The sequence below is a fragment of the Leishmania martiniquensis genome, chromosome 21 (genome assembly GCF_017916325.1).
Source record: "Leishmania martiniquensis isolate LSCM1 chromosome 21, whole genome shotgun sequence".
In the NCBI taxonomy this organism is placed as follows: Eukaryota; Euglenozoa; class Kinetoplastea; order Trypanosomatida; family Trypanosomatidae; genus Leishmania; species Leishmania martiniquensis.
In genome coordinates, this window is record NC_090156.1 from 721,985 (window position 1) to 740,000 (window position 18,016).

The following is an 18,016-nucleotide window of genomic DNA, read 5'->3' on the forward strand; positions in this document are numbered from 1 at the left end:
GAGTTCTCAAATGGTGAGGCAGGGCGCTGTGGAGGGATAGGGGAGGGTGAGTGGACGAAGTCCGAGAGGATGTCCCTTAGCGGGTAAAGTGGGCCAGACAGACGCGACTCACCGCACTGTTCCCTTACTTCTCTTTCTTCTACCCACTTGTGCGGAGCCCAACCTCGCCTTCGGAGGCCTATGCACACACAGGTCGGCATGCGCGCGCTTCCGACACATCCCCCTTTGCGTGCTTGCAGCCAATCGCTCGCGGGGAAAGAGAAACAACGTGCATCCCTCACAGGTCCCTCTTGCTGGACTGCCCATGCGCCCACTTCACCCCTCTCTGCTACTCATCTCTCTTGAATCACAACTCAGAATTTTCATCTGTGCCAGTTTTGTCGCAGGGATAAGATCAAGCAAACGTTCCTTCTTCCTCTTTCTCCTGGGCTATTGCCTTCCTTCTGCGTGGGTCTGCGCTCACCCACCTTCACCCCCTACTCAGCTACTTTCTTTTCCCAGCACCTCTCCCCCTATACACACAGAGAGAAGTTCTCTGATCTTTAGGATTTCTGTGCTACCCTCACCCTTAGCTTCCAACGTTGCATTAGTGCCTATCAGCCTCGACAGCGCTATACGCACGCTCATCCCTTCTTTTACCATAGGGAACAAGTCTTTCAGCTATGAAGTACCAAATTGCAAGCGTTGTGGCTGCCGCCGCGGTGTGCGGCGGCGTCGCTGCCGTGTCGTGCGACGACAAGTACCCGCAGTCGGCAGCCTTCTTCGGCTCGATGGGCTGCGCGTCCGCGCTGATCTTTGCCAATCTGGGGTCTGCCTACGGAACGGCCAAGTCCGGCGTCGGCGTTGCGCACCTGGGCATCTTGCACGCCGACCGCATCATGCGTGGTATTGTTCCGGTGGTCATGGCTGGCATCCTTGGCATTTATGGGCTGATTGTGTCCGTGATTATCAACAACAACATCAAGACGGATGACAACTCGTATTCATCGTTCTCGGGCTACCTGCACTTTGGCGCTGGTCTGGCTGCCGGCCTGTCGTCTCTCGCGGCCGGCCTGTCGATCGGTATTGCTGGCGACGCGTCTGCGCGCGCGTACGGTAAGCAGGAGAAGATCTTCGTTGCCATGATTCTGATGCTCATTTTTGCAGAGGCGCTGGGCCTGTACGGCCTCATCATCGCGCTTCTGATGAACAACACGGCTGGAAAGGTGGCTGGCGGCTGTCAGCAGGCGTAGCAGCTGGTACACGTACTGTTGCGTGGCGAGGTCTCTTCTTCTCTTACCTGTGCGCGCTGGCGCTAGCGTGCGTCTGTATAAGTAATGGTGTACCTGTGTGCGCCCCTTGATGCGTTGCTGTCGATCGATGGGTCACTTTTGCCTTTAGCGGGCAATGCGCACACGACTGATGGTGGCGCTGAAGCACGACGCCGAGCGGCATTGCTCTCTTTGCTAATAGGGGGCTTCACGCAGAAGCATTGTCTCTACTTGCTTCGAGTCGCTTCCAGCTGCCCATCCACTACGAGCGTCTCGTTTTGATGTTACACGATGCCTGGTACTGCAAGAAGAGCAGATATACACTGGTAGCTAGACGGCAGTCCAGTGATGTGTGCACAGGCGTTTTTTTTTTAGCACACACACACATATATATGGAGATGAGCGAGTAGGGGCGTGCTACTTTTTTGATGCGTGTTGCTGCTGTACCTCAGATGCATTCCACGCTCCTCTCTGATTCCTGTCACCACAACCCCATCTTCGATCTCTTCCTTACTTTGCATAATGAGTATGGTGCACCGATCGGAAGAAAGCACAGTGGAAGGAAGGGAAAGGAAAGGTGAGGGGGAGTGATACGAGGATGCGGAGGCGTGTACTCTGAGCGCGCAGTGCATGTTTGTGTCTGTGAGCCTGTGGCTCCGCAGGTGTGACTGTCGTTGCCTCCATCCTTCTGCAGCTGTTTACGTTTTGCCGATTGTCTCTGTGGTGCCCTTTTCCCCCTTCAACAACATTTATTGCATTAGCGTCTCTTGCCTCTTCTCTGTGTGTGTGCGCCTTCTGCGTGGGGGCGATCGATTACCGGCCTTTTTTGTCCTTCCAAACGACCGAAGCAGGCAAGCAAAAACAATTAAAGGAAAAAACGACCGGCGCGATGCACACGTAGACGTGTGCCAGACTCGCAGACCCATGCTGTGAGTCTGCTAATGGTGGACACACACTTTTGCTGTTGAGGGCGCCCCAAATTTTGATCAGGTAAGCCACTCGTGAGTGGAAACGAAAGACGCTTATGTCTCTGTTTGCCAGACAGTCGCCGAGGCCAGCTTCTTCCTTCTCTCTCCATGCGCATGGCTTCTCCCCTTCACTGATTCTTCTGATGCGAGGACCCTCTCCCTTTTCACCTGCGCGATTCTTCTCCCTTCTCTTGTTCCGCAATTTTTTGCTCTCTCGTGCCCTTTGGGTCACGTGGTCGCGCAGTAATCTGTCGTGGTAGCAGTTTCTCGGTGCCCTACTTCCCCTCGCTCTCTCCTTAGCTTCCAACGTTGCATTAGTGCCTATCAGCCTCGACAGCGCTATACGCACGCTCATCCCTTCTTTTACCATAGGGAACAAGTCTTTCAGCTATGAAGTACCAAATTGCAAGCGTTGTGGCTGCCGCCGCGGTGTGCGGCGGCGTCGCTGCCGTGTCGTGCGACGACAAGTACCCGCAGTCGGCAGCCTTCTTCGGCTCGATGGGCTGCGCGTCCGCGCTGATCTTTGCCAATCTGGGGTCTGCCTACGGAACGGCCAAGTCCGGCGTCGGCGTTGCGCACCTGGGCATCTTGCACGCCGACCGCATCATGCGTGGTATTGTTCCGGTGGTCATGGCTGGCATCCTTGGCATTTATGGGCTGATTGTGTCCGTGATTATCAACAACAACATCAAGACGGATGACAACTCGTATTCATCGTTCTCGGGCTACCTGCACTTTGGCGCTGGTCTGGCTGCCGGCCTGTCGTCTCTCGCGGCCGGCCTGTCGATCGGTATTGCTGGCGACGCGTCTGCGCGCGCGTACGGTAAGCAGGAGAAGATCTTCGTTGCCATGATTCTGATGCTCATTTTTGCAGAGGCGCTGGGCCTGTACGGCCTCATCATCGCGCTTCTGATGAACAACACGGCTGGAAAGGTGGCTGGCGGCTGTCAGCAGGCGTAGCATCTGACATATGTATGGGTTGCTCAACGGTGACGAGGCTGGTGCAGGTAGTGTACAGGAATTTTCCCTCCCATTTCATGCGATTCAGAGGTGCCGGTGAGGGCGCGCACAAGCACCGGGTACCTTGCGCGGTTCACACACACACACACTCACACCTACACACAAGGCCACAGACTCTCGAACAGCATTTCATGTGCGGAGAGTTTCTCCTGTAGCCATGCTGATTCTTTTCTTCCGTGATTCCTCGATTGACTTCGTCTCGGCCAGACAAGTGAGAAATGTTTGCCAGCGTGCCTTTATTATCGCTCCCTCCACCACTGCTTTTACCATTGGTGCTGACGAGAAGCGCGCTGTCATGTGTCATTGTGCTCGCACCCTCTTGCGCCGCTGACGCCTTTTCGTTTCGGTTGCCGCTGGTGAAGGAGTTGTGGATGACGCTTTTGTTGTTCGTAGGAACCGGGGTGAAAGAAAAAAGAGAGACTGCAATAATGGGAAGAGAAGCCCGCATAATGCACCCCATAGTCGATTCGGTGTTGTTTCGTTCGCCTTCTGTGAGTTGCAGCCGAGAGTACGTGCGCGTGGGCATACATATGTGTGAGCAACTTCGTATGACTTCATTTGTCCTCGAGCGCCCGATGCGGATGGGGATGACGTGGAGTGATTGCACGTGATTGAGGAAACATATCAAGCCTTCCCAATGAAGGCGCTGTGATAGAGGCTTGCCGCACCTTTTTTTTAGCTTATGGGCACACAGGCCGGCAGTGGGGCGTGTGTGTGGAGGCAGCTATGCCTCACCGTTTCTTCGACTCGCTCTCTCGAGGAGTGATTTTGCGTGATTGCCATTCAGCGCAGTTGGTCAAGGACTTCGTATGTGCGCGCTCGTCTTCACTTCTCGGGTTATGTTTCTCTCTTCCTTACCGCATTTCTACAGCCAACAGGTACAGGCAGCGAACCCAGACGTGCTTACGCCGGCCCACAAAGTCCTTTTCGACTCGTAAGCAGAACACCTACGGCTGCTCTTCCACATGAGCATATCTACATGGGCACTACATCTATCATCTCTTTTCCTTTGCGGCCACCATCTGTTGTATTCTCGTGGCCTCCATTGCCGAGCAGGTTAGCTTCCAGTCATTGCCCCCGCCCTTTTTTTCTCCCTCTCCTTCATTTGCCGAATACGCATGGGATTTCATGCCGTGCCACGCAGGTCCCTCTTTCACTTGCTCTCGCGTCTCCCTCCGTCACGCCCTAGGTTTTTTTCCCTGAGCTGCTGCACGAGCGCGCAGGGGTACGCGCGTCTACATCGCTTTCTGTTTTTCATATGGCAGCCCTTCACCGTGCTCGGCTGTGCTGTCACGCTGATCACGCGCGGGGGGTAACTTCGTGGGATGTATGCATGCTGTGATGCTGCGTAAAGCCCTATTTAACGGTGCACGGCACCACGGCGGGAAGTTAGCGCCCCTCTTCCTTGCCTTGGGCATCGCGATGCTGTTCATTCTTCCAGTTCGGCGCACACGGAGTATCTACATCGATGAGAACGCGGTCGGCCAAATGTACCCGTCAGCAAACGCTGGCTCTGTGACCGCCTACCTCGACCCCACTGTGCGCTGGCCGCGACGACTGGTTCGGGGGCGGCGCTCTCCCGGTTCCGAGATCGTGGCTGTGTATGTCAACACCGATTATTCGGCTTCCGTCTTGCTTGCCAATGCATTGATCGAGGTGGTCCGCCGCAGGAAGAGCCTAGCCTGTGACGTACAGTTCTACTTTCTGAAGAGCAACGAGGAGTGGCCAGTGCCGCAGGCGTACACCCGTGCCGCACTTGTGCTGAACATTTCTACCCTGTACAGCCGCTACATCTGCATCGACACTCTCGGAAACAACGGCATCCAGCCCAACCAGGACTATACAAACTCCGCTGCTCAGTTTGCGCGAATGAACGGGCTCTCGCCTAGTTACCTCTGCCAGCACCCTCGTCGCATCACTGACAATGTTAAGGACGGGTTTTGGTACTACTGGAGTTACCTCGAGGCGTCTATGCAGCTCTCGGCTCGTCCACAGCCGTGGCACATTCTCCCAACCCACAGCATCAACACTATTGCCATATCCTCCGACCCGCTTTACAGCGCGAGCTCGACGCTTCTGGGCCAACAGGTGACGGATGCGTTTGCGACAATGCTGCTGCAGATCATCGTCTCCCTCAATGGCCTGGAGGAAAAGTTTCACCACTCCCACTTCGTGTGGCTGCCTGTGAGCGTGTGGCGTTACGTCGAGTACGACCACGCACAGTTCTGCATCATGCTCTTTGTCGCCTCTATCTTCTCCACAGCGTACTCGGAGTATCAGCTGCGTGGCATGAGCATTACCCCGCTGTTCGCCACGCTTCTGCTCACGCCTGTTGGGGCTGCGGCTGCGTTTCGGGCCGGTGGCTGGAGTGCCGTTGCCGCGGCGTCGGCCGCGTTTTCGTTGCTTTTTCGACTTTTCATGTCCCACGTCAACAGCGTCATATGGCTCACCTTCAACGCTATAGCGCTGTGCCTTCTGATCATCCTGCAGCCCGCGTGCGGCTTGATGGCCGGGGCGGCCTCAGCGATTCAGGTCTTCTTCACCCACAGTGCCCTTCAGAACCGGCCCGCCATGGCTGTCGGTGCTGGAGTATCGTTCATACTCGTCTACTACTTCATTTACTACCTCCATATGCCGCTCTTTGGTATAGCCGGCATCAGCGAATTGTTCGTCAGTTTTGTCATTTACCCCAATGCATTGTGGATCGGTAGTCGGCTCCTCTGTTTGACTTGCTGAGAACCACTGCTCCTGCACTTCGCTTGCGCCCGAGGTACCGCCGCCATCCACCACCGCTAACACGCAAGATGCAACGTGACGTGAGAGACAGGGATACCCGCGATCCATCAGCGTCCCTACCGAAGCATTTGGGGGCAAAAGGTGAATGTTACAACACTAAAGAACACATGTTGGGCTTGCCTTCTTCCATTTTTTAAATTCTCTATGTCAATGATGCAGTGCCTCGCCTGCACACAGCAGCTCCTGCTTCTCCCATGAAGCTCTTCGGCTCCTTCCCCTCCTTTGCTGATGCCCGCCGGGGAAGAGCATTATACATGTCTTCCTCCTGTTTGCCTTCTTCCTACCAATTACCGCTTACTTTACTTCCATGGGCGGATGATTGCATCGACAAACGCCTGCCTTCTCTATGTATCCACTCTTCTCTCTGCCATTCCGTCGCACATTTTCTCTGTACCTCCTTCCGACCCCCCCTTCCCTCCACCCATCCGCTAATTGCCCGATTGCGTACGTTCCTCGACACAAAAAAATATCACAGGCTTACTACGAAGCAAGATGGCGAAGCGTACAGTGAAGATGGGCGTGATGGGCCGCTACGGCACCCGTTACGGCGCGAACCCGCGCAAGCGCGCGAAGAAGCTTGAAGTGTCCCAGCACGCGAAGCATTTCTGCTCCTTCTGTGGTAAGTTCGCGTTCCGCCGCAAGGCTGTCGGCATCTGGCGTTGCGATGGCTGCAGTAAGACGGTCGCCGGTGGGGCGTATACCTTGAGCACGCCAAACAACAGCACTGTCCGCTCCACGGTGCGCCGTCTGCGCGAGCTGGCCAAGATTTGACGTCGTAAGACTGATGCGGACGTCGTCCCTTCCTCGAGTGCTTTTACTTTTCTCCTCTGATTTCTCTCCTCTGGGGACACCTTCGACAAGAAAAAAATGCAACGCTCTGATGAGGCGTGCGTCGGAGCTGCAGTAGCGCGTGCGCTGTCCTCCTTCCTCAGGAGCGCCTAGTGCATCTGCAGTAAGCGGGCGCCTTCTGCAAAGACGGACGCGGCGAGAGGTGGCCAAGGATGGGAAACGGCGCTGAGCGCACACGCATCTACACATGAGCATAGTAACTCAGACACAGGTGCCCCTCTTCTGTCGTCCGTTTCTCTGCCAAGAGGGCACGGTGAATGGGCCTGTGTGCACGGCGCAGACGTGCAGCAGCCTTGCTGATACTTTCCCGCTGTGCGTCGATGAGGCAGTCGTTTGTCTCTGTCTCTCATACTTCGCTTTTACCGCTCTCCTTTCTCTGTGACTCCTTCCGTCTCTGCGCGTCTGTGAACTGCCGCTGTGCGCAGCCCCGACAGAAGGAGGTTTCCTCTTTTTTTTCTCTCGGTCGAGCGCGCCTCTCTATCCTCCTTCATTTTGTATTCAGCGTCCTCTCACCCTTGCTCTCTACGAGTCCATACACTCTGCCTCGTTACGCGTGCGTGACCTATACACCCAAATCTCACCTACACACTAGGGGCCTGCTCTCACGCTCTCTTTCTCTCCGTCTTTCCCCTGGGCCGCACGTGTGCAAGCCATCCCATCATGTTCACCTCCAAGTCCGAGTACGACCGCGGTGTGAACACCTTCAGTCCGGAGGGCCGCATCTTTCAGATCGAGTATGCTGTGGAGGCCATCAAACTGGGGAGCACCAGCCTCGGAATCCGCACGCCCGAGGGCGTCGTTCTTGCCGCGGAGAAACGCGTACCGTCGACCTTGGTCATTCCGTCCAGTATGAGCAAGATCATGGAAATCGACAACCACATCGCAGCTGTCATGAGTGGCATGGTTGCCGATGCGCGTATCCTTATTGAGCATGCCCGCGTGGAGGCGCAGAACCACCGCTTCACGTATAACGAGCCCATGTGCGTGGAGTCCTGTACGCTAGCGACCTGCGACCTGTCTATCCAGTTTGGTGAGAGCGGTGGCAAGCGCAAGCTCATGTCGCGCCCGTTCGGTGTGTCGTTGCTCATCGCCGGCGTAGACGAAAAGGGCCCGCAGCTCTGGCAGACAGACCCCAGCGGCACGTACACACGCTACGACGCCCAGGCCATTGGCGGTGGCGCCGAGGCGGCGCAGAGTGTCTTTGCGGAGCGGTATCACCGCAACATGACGCTGGAGGAAGGCGAGACGCTCGCGGTGGACATTCTGAAGCAGGTGATGGAGGACCAGGTGTCGCCGGAGAACATAGAGGTGGCCGTTGTGCGCGCCGACGATGGCAACTTGCACATGTACACGCCCACCGAGATCAAAGCAATTATGATTCGCTTGCCAGAGTAAAGAGTGGAGGACATCCAAGGGATAATGTGGATACGGCAGTCAGCGATCCCCCCGTAAAGAGTGGGATATGCAGAAAAGGGAGGTGTAACATTCTGCCGATACTTGTGTGTACTCTTTCCAAGCTCGGTGCGTGGAAAACCAGGTGGGGCGGGGGAGGCAGCGCTGCATCGTCAACGCTATTCTCCCTTTCTCCACCTCCAACCCCATCAGTACCATCTCCTTTTTCCACCGTGAGGCCTCTTCTCGCCGTCCTCCTCTTCCACTATCCCACCTTATCCTCTCTGTTGCTGCGGAAGCACACGAATACGGGCTGCTGCACAGGCGCGCAGCAGCAGCAGGCGTTGCGTATGTGGTGTCGTCCTGTTTGCGCTCTTCGTTCCTCTTCTTTTCTATTTCCTCTTCTGTCTGTTTGCTCCTCCTTTTTTTGTTTGTGCGTGCTCTCAGTCGCTTTGTGGTGGTTTCCACGCACGCTTTCTCTGTGAGTGTGTGTGCGCCTGTGTATGCGTCTGTTTCCCTGTATGTGTGTTTATGTTACCTCCTCCGTCGGCTGTGCGCGTGTGTGTGTCTCTCATGCGCACACAGACACTGGATCGGTCATGGTATTCGTTGAATGGAGGACTAGCGGAAGCAAACGAAAAACTGAAAGGCACGCACCCGAAGAGCAACTCTACCCTGACCAAAACTTCAGCGCGAAGTGCGAAAGCCATGCATGACTCACGTGCAGCTGGCAGCATGAGATGTGGCCCTGTCAGCAGTACAGAGGCCGCGATGCGGTACGTTCAGCCGCAATCATTCTGCTGCTCTAGTGCTGCCACTTTCTTCTTCGCATGGAAGAAGATGGGGCTAGTCGGATGAACCAGGGGCACGTTCTGTTGAACATTGCGGGACTCACATCTTCTCCAGAGCCTGTGCCCCATCCATGACAACCTGAGAAATGGTGCCTTATTTTCGGACATGTCCGACATGGCCTGCTTGAGGGCTTCCGTAGTCAGATGCCCATAGCACCACTATAGGGTAGCACTCATCATTCCATCTATGTTCTCTTCCTCTGTCTCTCGTATGTTCGCCTTTTTTGGGAGGTGCTGTGCAACTGCCCTCCCCTCCCCCGTCTCTCTTTTTCATTTGACCGCAGTTCACCGGCACGTGGCATCTCCCTCCCTCTCTCCAGCCTTTCTTTTATCTGTCACCTCCACACGCCCTCATACATACACGATCACTCATCCCTTTTCCCTCCTCTTGGCTTCAACGAAAGAAAGAACAGGGGCGCCTCTCTTTGTTTTGCTGCTCCCGCCTTACGTGCAGACTAGTGTCGCTGACAACTCTCTCCCTCCCTCTATTCTGCTCTTAGTGTGCATACTCTCTCGCGTCCCTTCCCCCACCCCCTCTCCTGCACTTCCTTCCCCTCACAGTCTGGCCGTAACAGCTTTGATTCACCCGCTTCTTGAGCTCACACACCCAACAAACAACATGGCGGCTGCAGTCCCTGCCCAGCCTCAGATGCCGCTTGCAGAGCCGCTGCCAGAGCCAGAACAACCGCCCATGCCAGAGATGGACGCTGATGGAGCGGTTCAGTCTGCCATTCGGTTCTTGCAAGATGTACGTGTGCAGCGCTCGCCAATCGAGTCGCAGATCCGTTTTCTCAAAGGCAAAGGTTTCTCGAATGGACAGATCAGGTACGCCTTCGCCAAGGTAGGAAGGGTGGTCACGGCGGAGAAAATCGCCTCTGTTCGTGCCTCAGTCGCCAATACTGCACCATCTCCTACCACAGCTGCGGCAGGTGCCGCCCCGCTCTCTGGACAACTAAAGGCGGCTCGGCAAGAAACCCCATTGACCATCGCGCCTGGCCCTCAATACACACAAACACTTTTCCCCTACTCACCTCCGCCGCCGCAGGTGGAGCGCCAGCGGAACGTGGCGGACTGGCGTGACGTTGTGATTAGTGTTGGTGCGGCTATGCTTGCCGGGCTTGCGGGGTACACGATCTTCAACCGCTACTCCCCGTACGAGTTTCGTCGCAAGTCGGAGAAGAAGCCGCGGCAGCATCGCGGCTCTCACTCACGGTATCGGTCCGCTAGTAATGCGTCTTCGGATAGCGAAACAGATGCGTCGTCGATGCGGTTGCGCGGTCGTGTGCCTCCGCTGCCAACGCCGCCACCGGTGGCTGCCGCTACGGTGCCGATGGTGTCGGCTACTCGAGCACCCGACCTCACCGAGGAGTTGAAGAAGCTGCAGATGGAGCTGGATGAGATCAAGGAGGCGCTGGCCAGTGAGCGCAAGAAATGCGCTGACCTCGCCGTGAGTGCGGCGAAGATCCGTGCGGACAAGCAGCAGCTTAGCAGGGCCAACGATCGCCTCACGCAGCAGATTGACGGCCTTAAGAAGGAGATCGAGAAACTGGAGGCGGAGAAGGGCGCTGCGGCCGGTGAAGCGGCGCAGACGACCCCGGAGGGGGCAGCGGCGGCAGTGCCCACGCCTGCTTCGACGTACTTGCCATCGACGGCGACGGAAGGCGATCAGACACGGAATACACCAGCGGTGACGCTGGAGCCGAGTGCCGTGACGGCTCAATCCGTCGTGCCATCACCTGAAGGTTCGGCGTCCGTTATAGCGGCCCCTACGATTTCGGCGCCTATCACGGAGACGCCCTCGACTGCAGCCAGGCTCGTTGCTCCTGTCGCACCGGCACCTGAATCATCCACAGCGGCTGTTGCTGCGCCCACTGCCGCTGTGAATGCCGAAGTCCTCGGAGCGACTGCTATGGAGGCGGTTGCGTCGCTCCTCCCCACTAGCAGCGCCGATTCGCGTGCGACAGCCATCGACACCCCCGTGTCCATGAGCTAGGCCGACTGTCGGCGTGCCAGGGTCACCACGAAAAAGCGTGCGGTCTCAGCTTTTCATCGCTTGCCTCGCGAGAAGTGGTTATGAGCCGGTGCTTGTGCGCGCACCATATGGCGTGACCCCAGCGTGTTGATTTGCTGCTAGCGCAGAATGGTCGGCGAGAGTGAGAAGCACGCAAAGAATGCGAAAAATGCGATCGCCACCGCCACCAACAGAGTACCACCCACAGAGACGCACATCGAACGCCCACAACGAACAGATGGCTCCACCCCTCTTTAACTCAGAGACTATAACGTTATGATGACTGGCATCCGAGTGAAGACAGCGACCGCGTCTGCTCGGCAGGCACACAAGCGTTGCTCAGGCTACTTGGTGCTCTCCCCTATGCGCTGGACCACTTGCTCAGGGAATCGAGCGCCCACGTGACCATGAGAAAAGTCTCGCTCTCACCCCCCTCCCCTCCTCTAGTTGCAGCCCTGATCCGTGTAAGAGAACGCGGCCAACTGCCTTGTGGTAATGTGCCAGGGAGAAACCCACGGGGCACGCTGCGCCCCGCCGGACGTGGCTCGGCGATTCTTTGCAGTGCTGCACTCAGTCTCCACTTTCCTCTTCCTAACCACCGCTGCTGTTCCTCTCACTGCCGTGTGAACTCTCAGAGAGAGTCCTCCCTCCTCCTCCTCGTCCGCAAGCGCGCCTGCGTCGAGGTTGCTCTACCAGCACATCCTCACTGGCATTTTCTTTGGTGGACGCGGCCAGCATGACGACGTTGCCTCCAGCCCCTGGAGAGGAGCTGGTCGCTGTCGCTAGCAAGCGCTTTGCTATAGACTTCTCCTCCGATGGCGAAGGCACCGCCGCACCTCATCCATCCAACCGTCCTCGGCTCGGTAGCAGCAGCGATATTGAACTCTCCGGCCTTTTCGATGAGAGCAGCGACCGACACGATGGTTCATTACAGAGGACGTCGCCACCGCGCCTCGCTTCCACAAACGATGAAGGCGTGCCACGACTCTCAAGCAGTGCGCATCTCGCTGGGGGTGTGCTAAAAGGCGCCCCTGCTGACATGGCTTCTAAGCAGCGAGGGCTGCAGCTGCGGCGCTTTTCCATTGTGGACAGCAGCGCAAGCGATCAGAGTGGGGTGTCTTATGCATCGCATGGCTTGCTGTCCTCAGCTGCCTCGACATCTCGCCGGCGCCGCGGCGGCGTCTCCAAGCATCGGCATCCGAAAACGTCACTTATTCGCGTGCCTGCGGTCTCCCTTGCCGCAGAAGCTTCTCTTCAAAGCCTCTCTTCCTCTGCCAGGGATGCTGTGACGCCTTCTCCAGAAGTGCTGGACGGCATGGAGGCGGCAGGGGACTCTTCGGGGCTGCGGCAGCCGCCTCAGTCTCGCCGTCGTGTCGCACCTGCCGCGCCGCGGTGTGCTGACCATCTTGGTCCCTCTGCCGTCGTCATGGCCGAACCTGACTTCCAACCCGCCGTGGCGGCGCCACAGCCGTTGCCGATTACCGAGGCACGCAAGCACTCCGACCGCAGGCACGGCGCGGCCGCAGCACGCCGAGTTTCCACTGAACGAACAGAGGAGTGCGGGCCAGCATGGGCAACGGCAGAGGTGCAGAAGCCTCCGTCGCAGCGGCGGTCGAAGGATGGTGAGCGGGAGAACCCATCGTCACCCAAGGACGACACAGCGGCACATCCGCGGAGGTGCCCGATGAAGGAGAGGGAGGGCGCGCGCGCGCTGCGCGTCCGCGTCACCAACCCTACAAGCCTCTACGACAGAGCCATCCAGGGGCTTATGAAAGCGTCTGCCAAGCGGGAGGCGATGCGTGCCAAGTTGGAGGAGGACATGCTAGCCGAGGCGACGTTCCACCCCACCATTTCGCCTCGCGGGAAAGCGCTTAAGCGCAGCGGCGACGGCGTCGCTGCTGCTCGAGACTCTGCCGCACAATTACATTACCGCCTCCAGCTGCTAGAGCTACCAGATGGGGCAGCTGATGAGGCTCATAGCTACATTCCTCGGCTTTCACGTACCTCGGAGATGATCGTGCGGGCGCGCCGCGAGCGCGGCGGTGCCGAGTTGCCCCCAGAAGAACGCCTGTACCGTGATTACTTCTACCGGCAGCAGGCTATGGAGGAGATTCAGATGGCGGCGTCTCAGCCAGCCGTGGTGCGCCGCAAGCGCGACATAGAGGCTCATGTCGCGGAGCTGTACTCGTTTGAGGAACAGCGGCAGCGTGCAATCACGGCGGTTCGCGAGGCACACCAGTCGGCTTTTGCTGAGGCGCGCCAGTGCCTCTACGTCGACCCCCGGGCGCTAGTAGAGCGCCTGACAACGAAGCGATCTTCGTCCCAGCGGCGCACCGCCACTACCCAACTGGAAAGGGACGAATGCCGCTTCAGGCCTCAGACCAGTGCAAGCGCCGCGGTGCTATCCCATCAAGCCCGCCTGCGTGGTCTCCATCGGTGGGTGCGCTACTTCTGCGGCTCTGACCTTCTCTCGACAGACGTGCTGTCTACGTTTCGTGGACAAGCCTCCCACGAGGCGGCGACGCTGTCAGCGCTTCTCTGGCGATACAATCCCACCAAAACCGAGTGGAGTGTCGAAGAGCTCGCGGACGCCCTTGCTGCCGAGTCGATGGGTAACCTCTTCGCTGCAGAGCTATGGTGTCGTCGTCCACCAGTCGGCGAGGCGCCCACGCCATCGAGTGAGCTGACGTTCCGTCCTCGTCTCAACCCCAAGAGTGCTACCATCGTTGATAAGATGGAGGCCCAGCACCGGCGCGGCCCGATTTACGACCGTCTGTTTCTTAGCGCAAGAGTGAAGCAATTGTCTCAGAGACAGCAAGAGCTGGAGGAGGAGCAGGCTTCTATAGAGACCAAGCACCGCGAACAGCAGCGCCGACAGCGCGTGCAAGGCGTCTGGCGCGCACAGGAGGCGGGGAGGCTTGAGGCGTATCGAGCGGTAAAAGCGAAGGAGCACGACAATAGCGCCGCTGCGGAAGTGGCCGCAGCACAGGGGCGACCGCGTCCATTCACACCCACATGCTCTCATCAACTTTTAGTGGCCGCATCGTCGTCTCTACTCCGCTGTGGTCGCCGTGGCAGCGAGCCGCCGTCTTTGTCGCCGAGGCAGCCTACCGTCACTGCAGATGCGACTGTAACTTTCCCGTCACGCCCTCCCTCGCCGTCAGTGCCAGCGACTCCATCTGCCTCACCTCCAGAAGTGACGCGCGCCAGAGGAAGCAGTACCGGTGTTACATTGGCTGCTACAAAAGGAGTCAAAGGTGGCAGTGGCAGCCACTTCAGCTGCCCGTCTCCTCTTTCCCACCCGGCGAAGAGCTCAGGACAGGACGCTCCAGGAAAACAGTGCCTGGGGAACGAAATTCCTCAAAGCCTCAACGACTTGCCCGTCACCGTCAAGCATGAACTAGAAAGAGCAGCCGAGGAGCTTCATGATCTTCTGGTGAGTCCGACACGTCCCTCTGAGGCAGCGCAGAAGGCATCCAATGCCTCATCGCAGTGCTCCGTCCCAGGTGCCACCCGCGGTGCCCCTTCTGAAGTGAATCACCTGCGTGACCGTCGCGGCAAGCTGTGCTGCGGCTCCCTCGATCTCGTGCTCGCGTGCGCGCAGCTGCGTGATCCTCAAGTGCTCCCTTCTGCCGAGCGTGAGCGCCTGGACAAGGCACAGAAGCGCCAACTGCGCGAGCTTGGGCGCCTCCTCTACAACCGTCACATCTCTAGAATAAAAAGCACACGTAGCACGTGAGAGAAAGGATAAGTGCCTGCTGCAAGGCGCGCGCACGTGCAGGTGGGCTACTATGGGCTTCTCTCCATCGCTTCAGACGGCGAACCCATTCCCTCTCCATACACTGTGTGGGGATTTATTTCGCTTCTTTTGTGTACATTTTAGCTGTTTTGCAGGTTTAGACCGTCGGCATTATCAGATCATGTGCAGCTCTCTGTGACACACTGCAAAGGAAAAAACGAGAGGAGTGTGCTGCAGTGGACGTGGATGAGGAAGAGAGACGGTAGGGCGCTCGGTGCGCATTACCGTCCGCCACAGTTGGGTGAACCCGCAGGTTGCACTCGCACGTTCACTCGGCACATGATGAGTGCCGACTCCTTTCATGCCTTTTACACCCTCGCTTCTGTGGGGTTGCTCTGCAATTGTTTCAACTCAGCATTGCAGAGCATTTGACTGCTCATTCCACGCTTCCATCCCCTCCTTGCCCATCCCTCCCATCTTGCTTCTATGGGGTGCACCGATGACACAGGTCGAGTGGATCGGATGAGGCAGCGACGGCGTTTACCATCGTCAACGAACATACATATTCGAAGTACATCTCTCCCCTGAACGTCATCTGGCACTACTCAGCGGTGACCTACCTGTTTTTCTTTTTGCACCACTGGCAAAAATGTCGAGCATCTGCGACACCATCGTAGCACGCATCCAGGAGGCGTTTCAACCGGCAGAGCTGGAGGTGACGGAAATCAGTGCAGATCAGGCCAAGTACGACGTGCGTATCGTCTCTTCGGCGTTCGCCGGCGTGCCGCTGCTTCAGCGCCATCGTATGGTCAACGATCTCTTTAGCGAGGAGATGCGGTCCGGTAAGATTCACGCCTTGAGCATATCCGCTAAGCCGCCACCATCGTAAGCGTTGTTTGCGCGTGTCGGCTGCATTCATTTCTTTTCCGCTCGCCTCGATCTCTCCTCTCTGGACCGAATACGCGAAGACAGAGGGGCGGACCTGCACACAGGCACGGCAGCGTGAAGGGTTGGCGACTAGTGCAGAAAAGCACCAGGCGAGCGAGACGATCCAATCATCGCATTGAGCAAAGAGGGTGTGATCCCGCCCCTGTCGGGGCTGTATGCTCCACGGCCCATGTCCTTGAGGCGATTTCATCTCGGCATGCTTCTCTTGCGGGCTGCACCTGTTGTCGCAGTAGTGCAGATAGTTACTGGTGTCTCTCCAGCTGCTGCTTCCTCCTCCCCCCTCTCCACTGACACTCTTTCTGTTCCCGTTTCCTCGCTTCTCCCTGCTTACTTCTGATGCCTGTGAGGTGCTGCGTCCGACCTGCGTACCGTACGTTTCACACACCTCTCTCCTTTGTCACTTCACACAGAAAGGCGTGCCATGCTGTGGAGCCCACCGTACATGACTGAAAACGTAACCGGATGCACGCGCCATGCACGCAGGCTGGATGAATCCCGCGGACTTGGCGGTACAGCGAGACAGATACGGCAAGCCGCAGAAGCCGACTTTCTCACGTAAGCCTCTATCCCAGTGTGGCTCACTCTTGCCAGCCCTTCCTTCCTTCCCCGCCATACCCCTTCGCATGATGTTGTACTTACCACGCCTGCAACCCTGACAAGGCAGCGGCAAGAGAAAGAGCAGCCGACACGCTGCCGCCGTCATGTCTCTTCTAGTGCACCTCAAATCATGCTTGCCTCCCCTATAGAGGCCTCCGTTTTCTGTGATGATTCGCTCCCTTGCTTTGCTTTCAAAGGCACTGGGAAAGGGAGCGACAACAAAGCGGCGTCACAGTCGTTCGCCGAACGCCACAGCGTGCGCGTCTTTGCTCTCTCCGTGACGAGGATATCGGCAACCACGTGCAGTGACACACGGGATCTGTTTTCGTAGGGCGGGGATGGTGGGGGCATCCACGCATAGGCGTCAAGCAGAAATCACAGTTCCCACCATAGCACTCCCCGCCATCACGGAGGAAGCCTGGCATATGGCCCGCCACAAATAAGCAGCGAACATTACGCAGGCTTTCAGCTACTCGAAGAGGACCTGAAGAGCGCGTTGCGCGATACCTACGCGACTCTTCCCATGCTCCTGATGGCCCACTCCTCGACGAACTCGAGCAGGTTCATCAGTGACTTCCCTCTGAGAATCGTAGAGGTCGCAGTGGCATGACCAAAAGCGGCGATGCATACCACGCGATGAAGACAATTCCGGAAAGCATTCAGAACGGGACGGCTGAGGGCGACTGATGCAATTCGGCCACGCACCGGCTGGTACTACCGCCTGCTCAACGACAAAGCAGAGGTCGGCGGTGTAGAAGGGCCGGAGGGAGGAAGCTCAAAACCGCCTCATGAGCGACAGTGGCGGCAACGCGAGCGCCTCGGCCGGGCGCCCCCTTGGGGCTTCGCCGCCGCGCCGTGGGGTGCGTTGATCGGGTCGGATGCTTTTTTGTGCCACACGCACCCGCTCGGATGCCTTGAACAGATGCGCACTTTATCGATCGGTGGGCAGCTGCGGCCGAGCTCACCCTGAAGCTCTGGTTCCACTCTTAAAGGCCACCACAATTTTTCTGGGAAGCATTCTCTCTACCCGCACTGAAGGCTGCTCGGATTGCGAATAGGCAGTAAAATACCCAGCTTCAGGCGCCGGATACTTTATTTTGTCTCCTTGGGAGGGGGGGCGTGCCCGACGCACCAAGGCCGCTTTGAACGATGCTGGGTGAACGGTGCCGGTCTTGCACACCCCTACAGGAGTGCGCGTTGCTCATCAAACACGCACTGTCTCCATGGGCCTCAGGCCACAAAGGCACAAGACGTCCATGGCCCTGCTTGAACGGTTGATGGATGAGTCTCGGCTATTGCCTTTGGAGCATGCGCCACAGTTGACAGGCCTGGACGCACGCCGAAGACCTAGGGGCAGGTGAAGCTCTTCAGGCCCCCTTTATGCGTGTCCTTCAGTCAGCCCCCTTTGCTCTTGCCGCTTGCCTGCACAGTGCTCCCTCCAGCTAGGTGGAGATGATACGCGCGATCCACTGCGTCATCTCGGCCGTGTATCATGGCGAGCACGCTACTGTGCAGATTGCCAAGTCGGCAAGGTATTGTACAATTCCGCAAAGCGATCTGTTTTTTTTTTAAGGCAGGATTACCTCAGGCCATGG

General features: G+C 57.6%; 6 protein-coding genes across 6 annotated transcripts; all 6 read left to right on the top strand.

The window, feature by feature from the left end:
- Positions 1–4,579: 4,579 nt before the first annotated feature.
- On the top strand, positions 4,580–5,974 carry LSCM1_04794 (uncharacterized protein; the record flags this gene model as incomplete). Its single annotated transcript, XM_067322284.1, has 1 exon — positions 4,580–5,974. One exon carries the CDS (start codon positions 4,580–4,582, stop codon positions 5,972–5,974), a length of 1,395 nt encoding a protein of 464 aa, XP_067179081.1.
- A 552-nt stretch (positions 5,975–6,526) lies between these two features.
- Positions 6,527–6,805, top strand: LSCM1_04795 (uncharacterized protein; the record flags this gene model as incomplete). The annotated part of the gene is made up of 1 exon (XM_067322285.1): positions 6,527–6,805. One exon carries the CDS (start codon positions 6,527–6,529, stop codon positions 6,803–6,805), a length of 279 nt encoding a protein of 92 aa, XP_067179082.1.
- Positions 6,806–7,543: 738 nt separating this feature from the next.
- LSCM1_04796 (uncharacterized protein) lies at positions 7,544–8,278 on the top strand (the record flags this gene model as incomplete). The annotated part of the gene is made up of 1 exon (XM_067322286.1): positions 7,544–8,278. One exon carries the CDS (start codon positions 7,544–7,546, stop codon positions 8,276–8,278), a length of 735 nt encoding a protein of 244 aa, XP_067179083.1.
- A 1,467-nt stretch (positions 8,279–9,745) lies between these two features.
- Positions 9,746–11,119, top strand: LSCM1_04797 (uncharacterized protein; the record flags this gene model as incomplete). The annotated part of the gene is made up of 1 exon (XM_067322287.1): positions 9,746–11,119. The coding sequence occupies one exon, from the start codon at positions 9,746–9,748 to the stop codon at positions 11,117–11,119; it is 1,374 nt and encodes a 457-aa protein (XP_067179084.1).
- A 754-nt stretch (positions 11,120–11,873) lies between these two features.
- LSCM1_04798 (uncharacterized protein) lies at positions 11,874–14,876 on the top strand (the record flags this gene model as incomplete). Its single annotated transcript, XM_067322288.1, has 1 exon — positions 11,874–14,876. One exon carries the CDS (start codon positions 11,874–11,876, stop codon positions 14,874–14,876), a length of 3,003 nt encoding a protein of 1,000 aa, XP_067179085.1.
- A 649-nt stretch (positions 14,877–15,525) lies between these two features.
- LSCM1_04799 (uncharacterized protein) lies at positions 15,526–15,765 on the top strand (the record flags this gene model as incomplete). Its single annotated transcript, XM_067322289.1, has 1 exon — positions 15,526–15,765. The coding sequence occupies one exon, from the start codon at positions 15,526–15,528 to the stop codon at positions 15,763–15,765; it is 240 nt and encodes a 79-aa protein (XP_067179086.1).
- Positions 15,766–18,016: the final 2,251 nt, after the last annotated feature.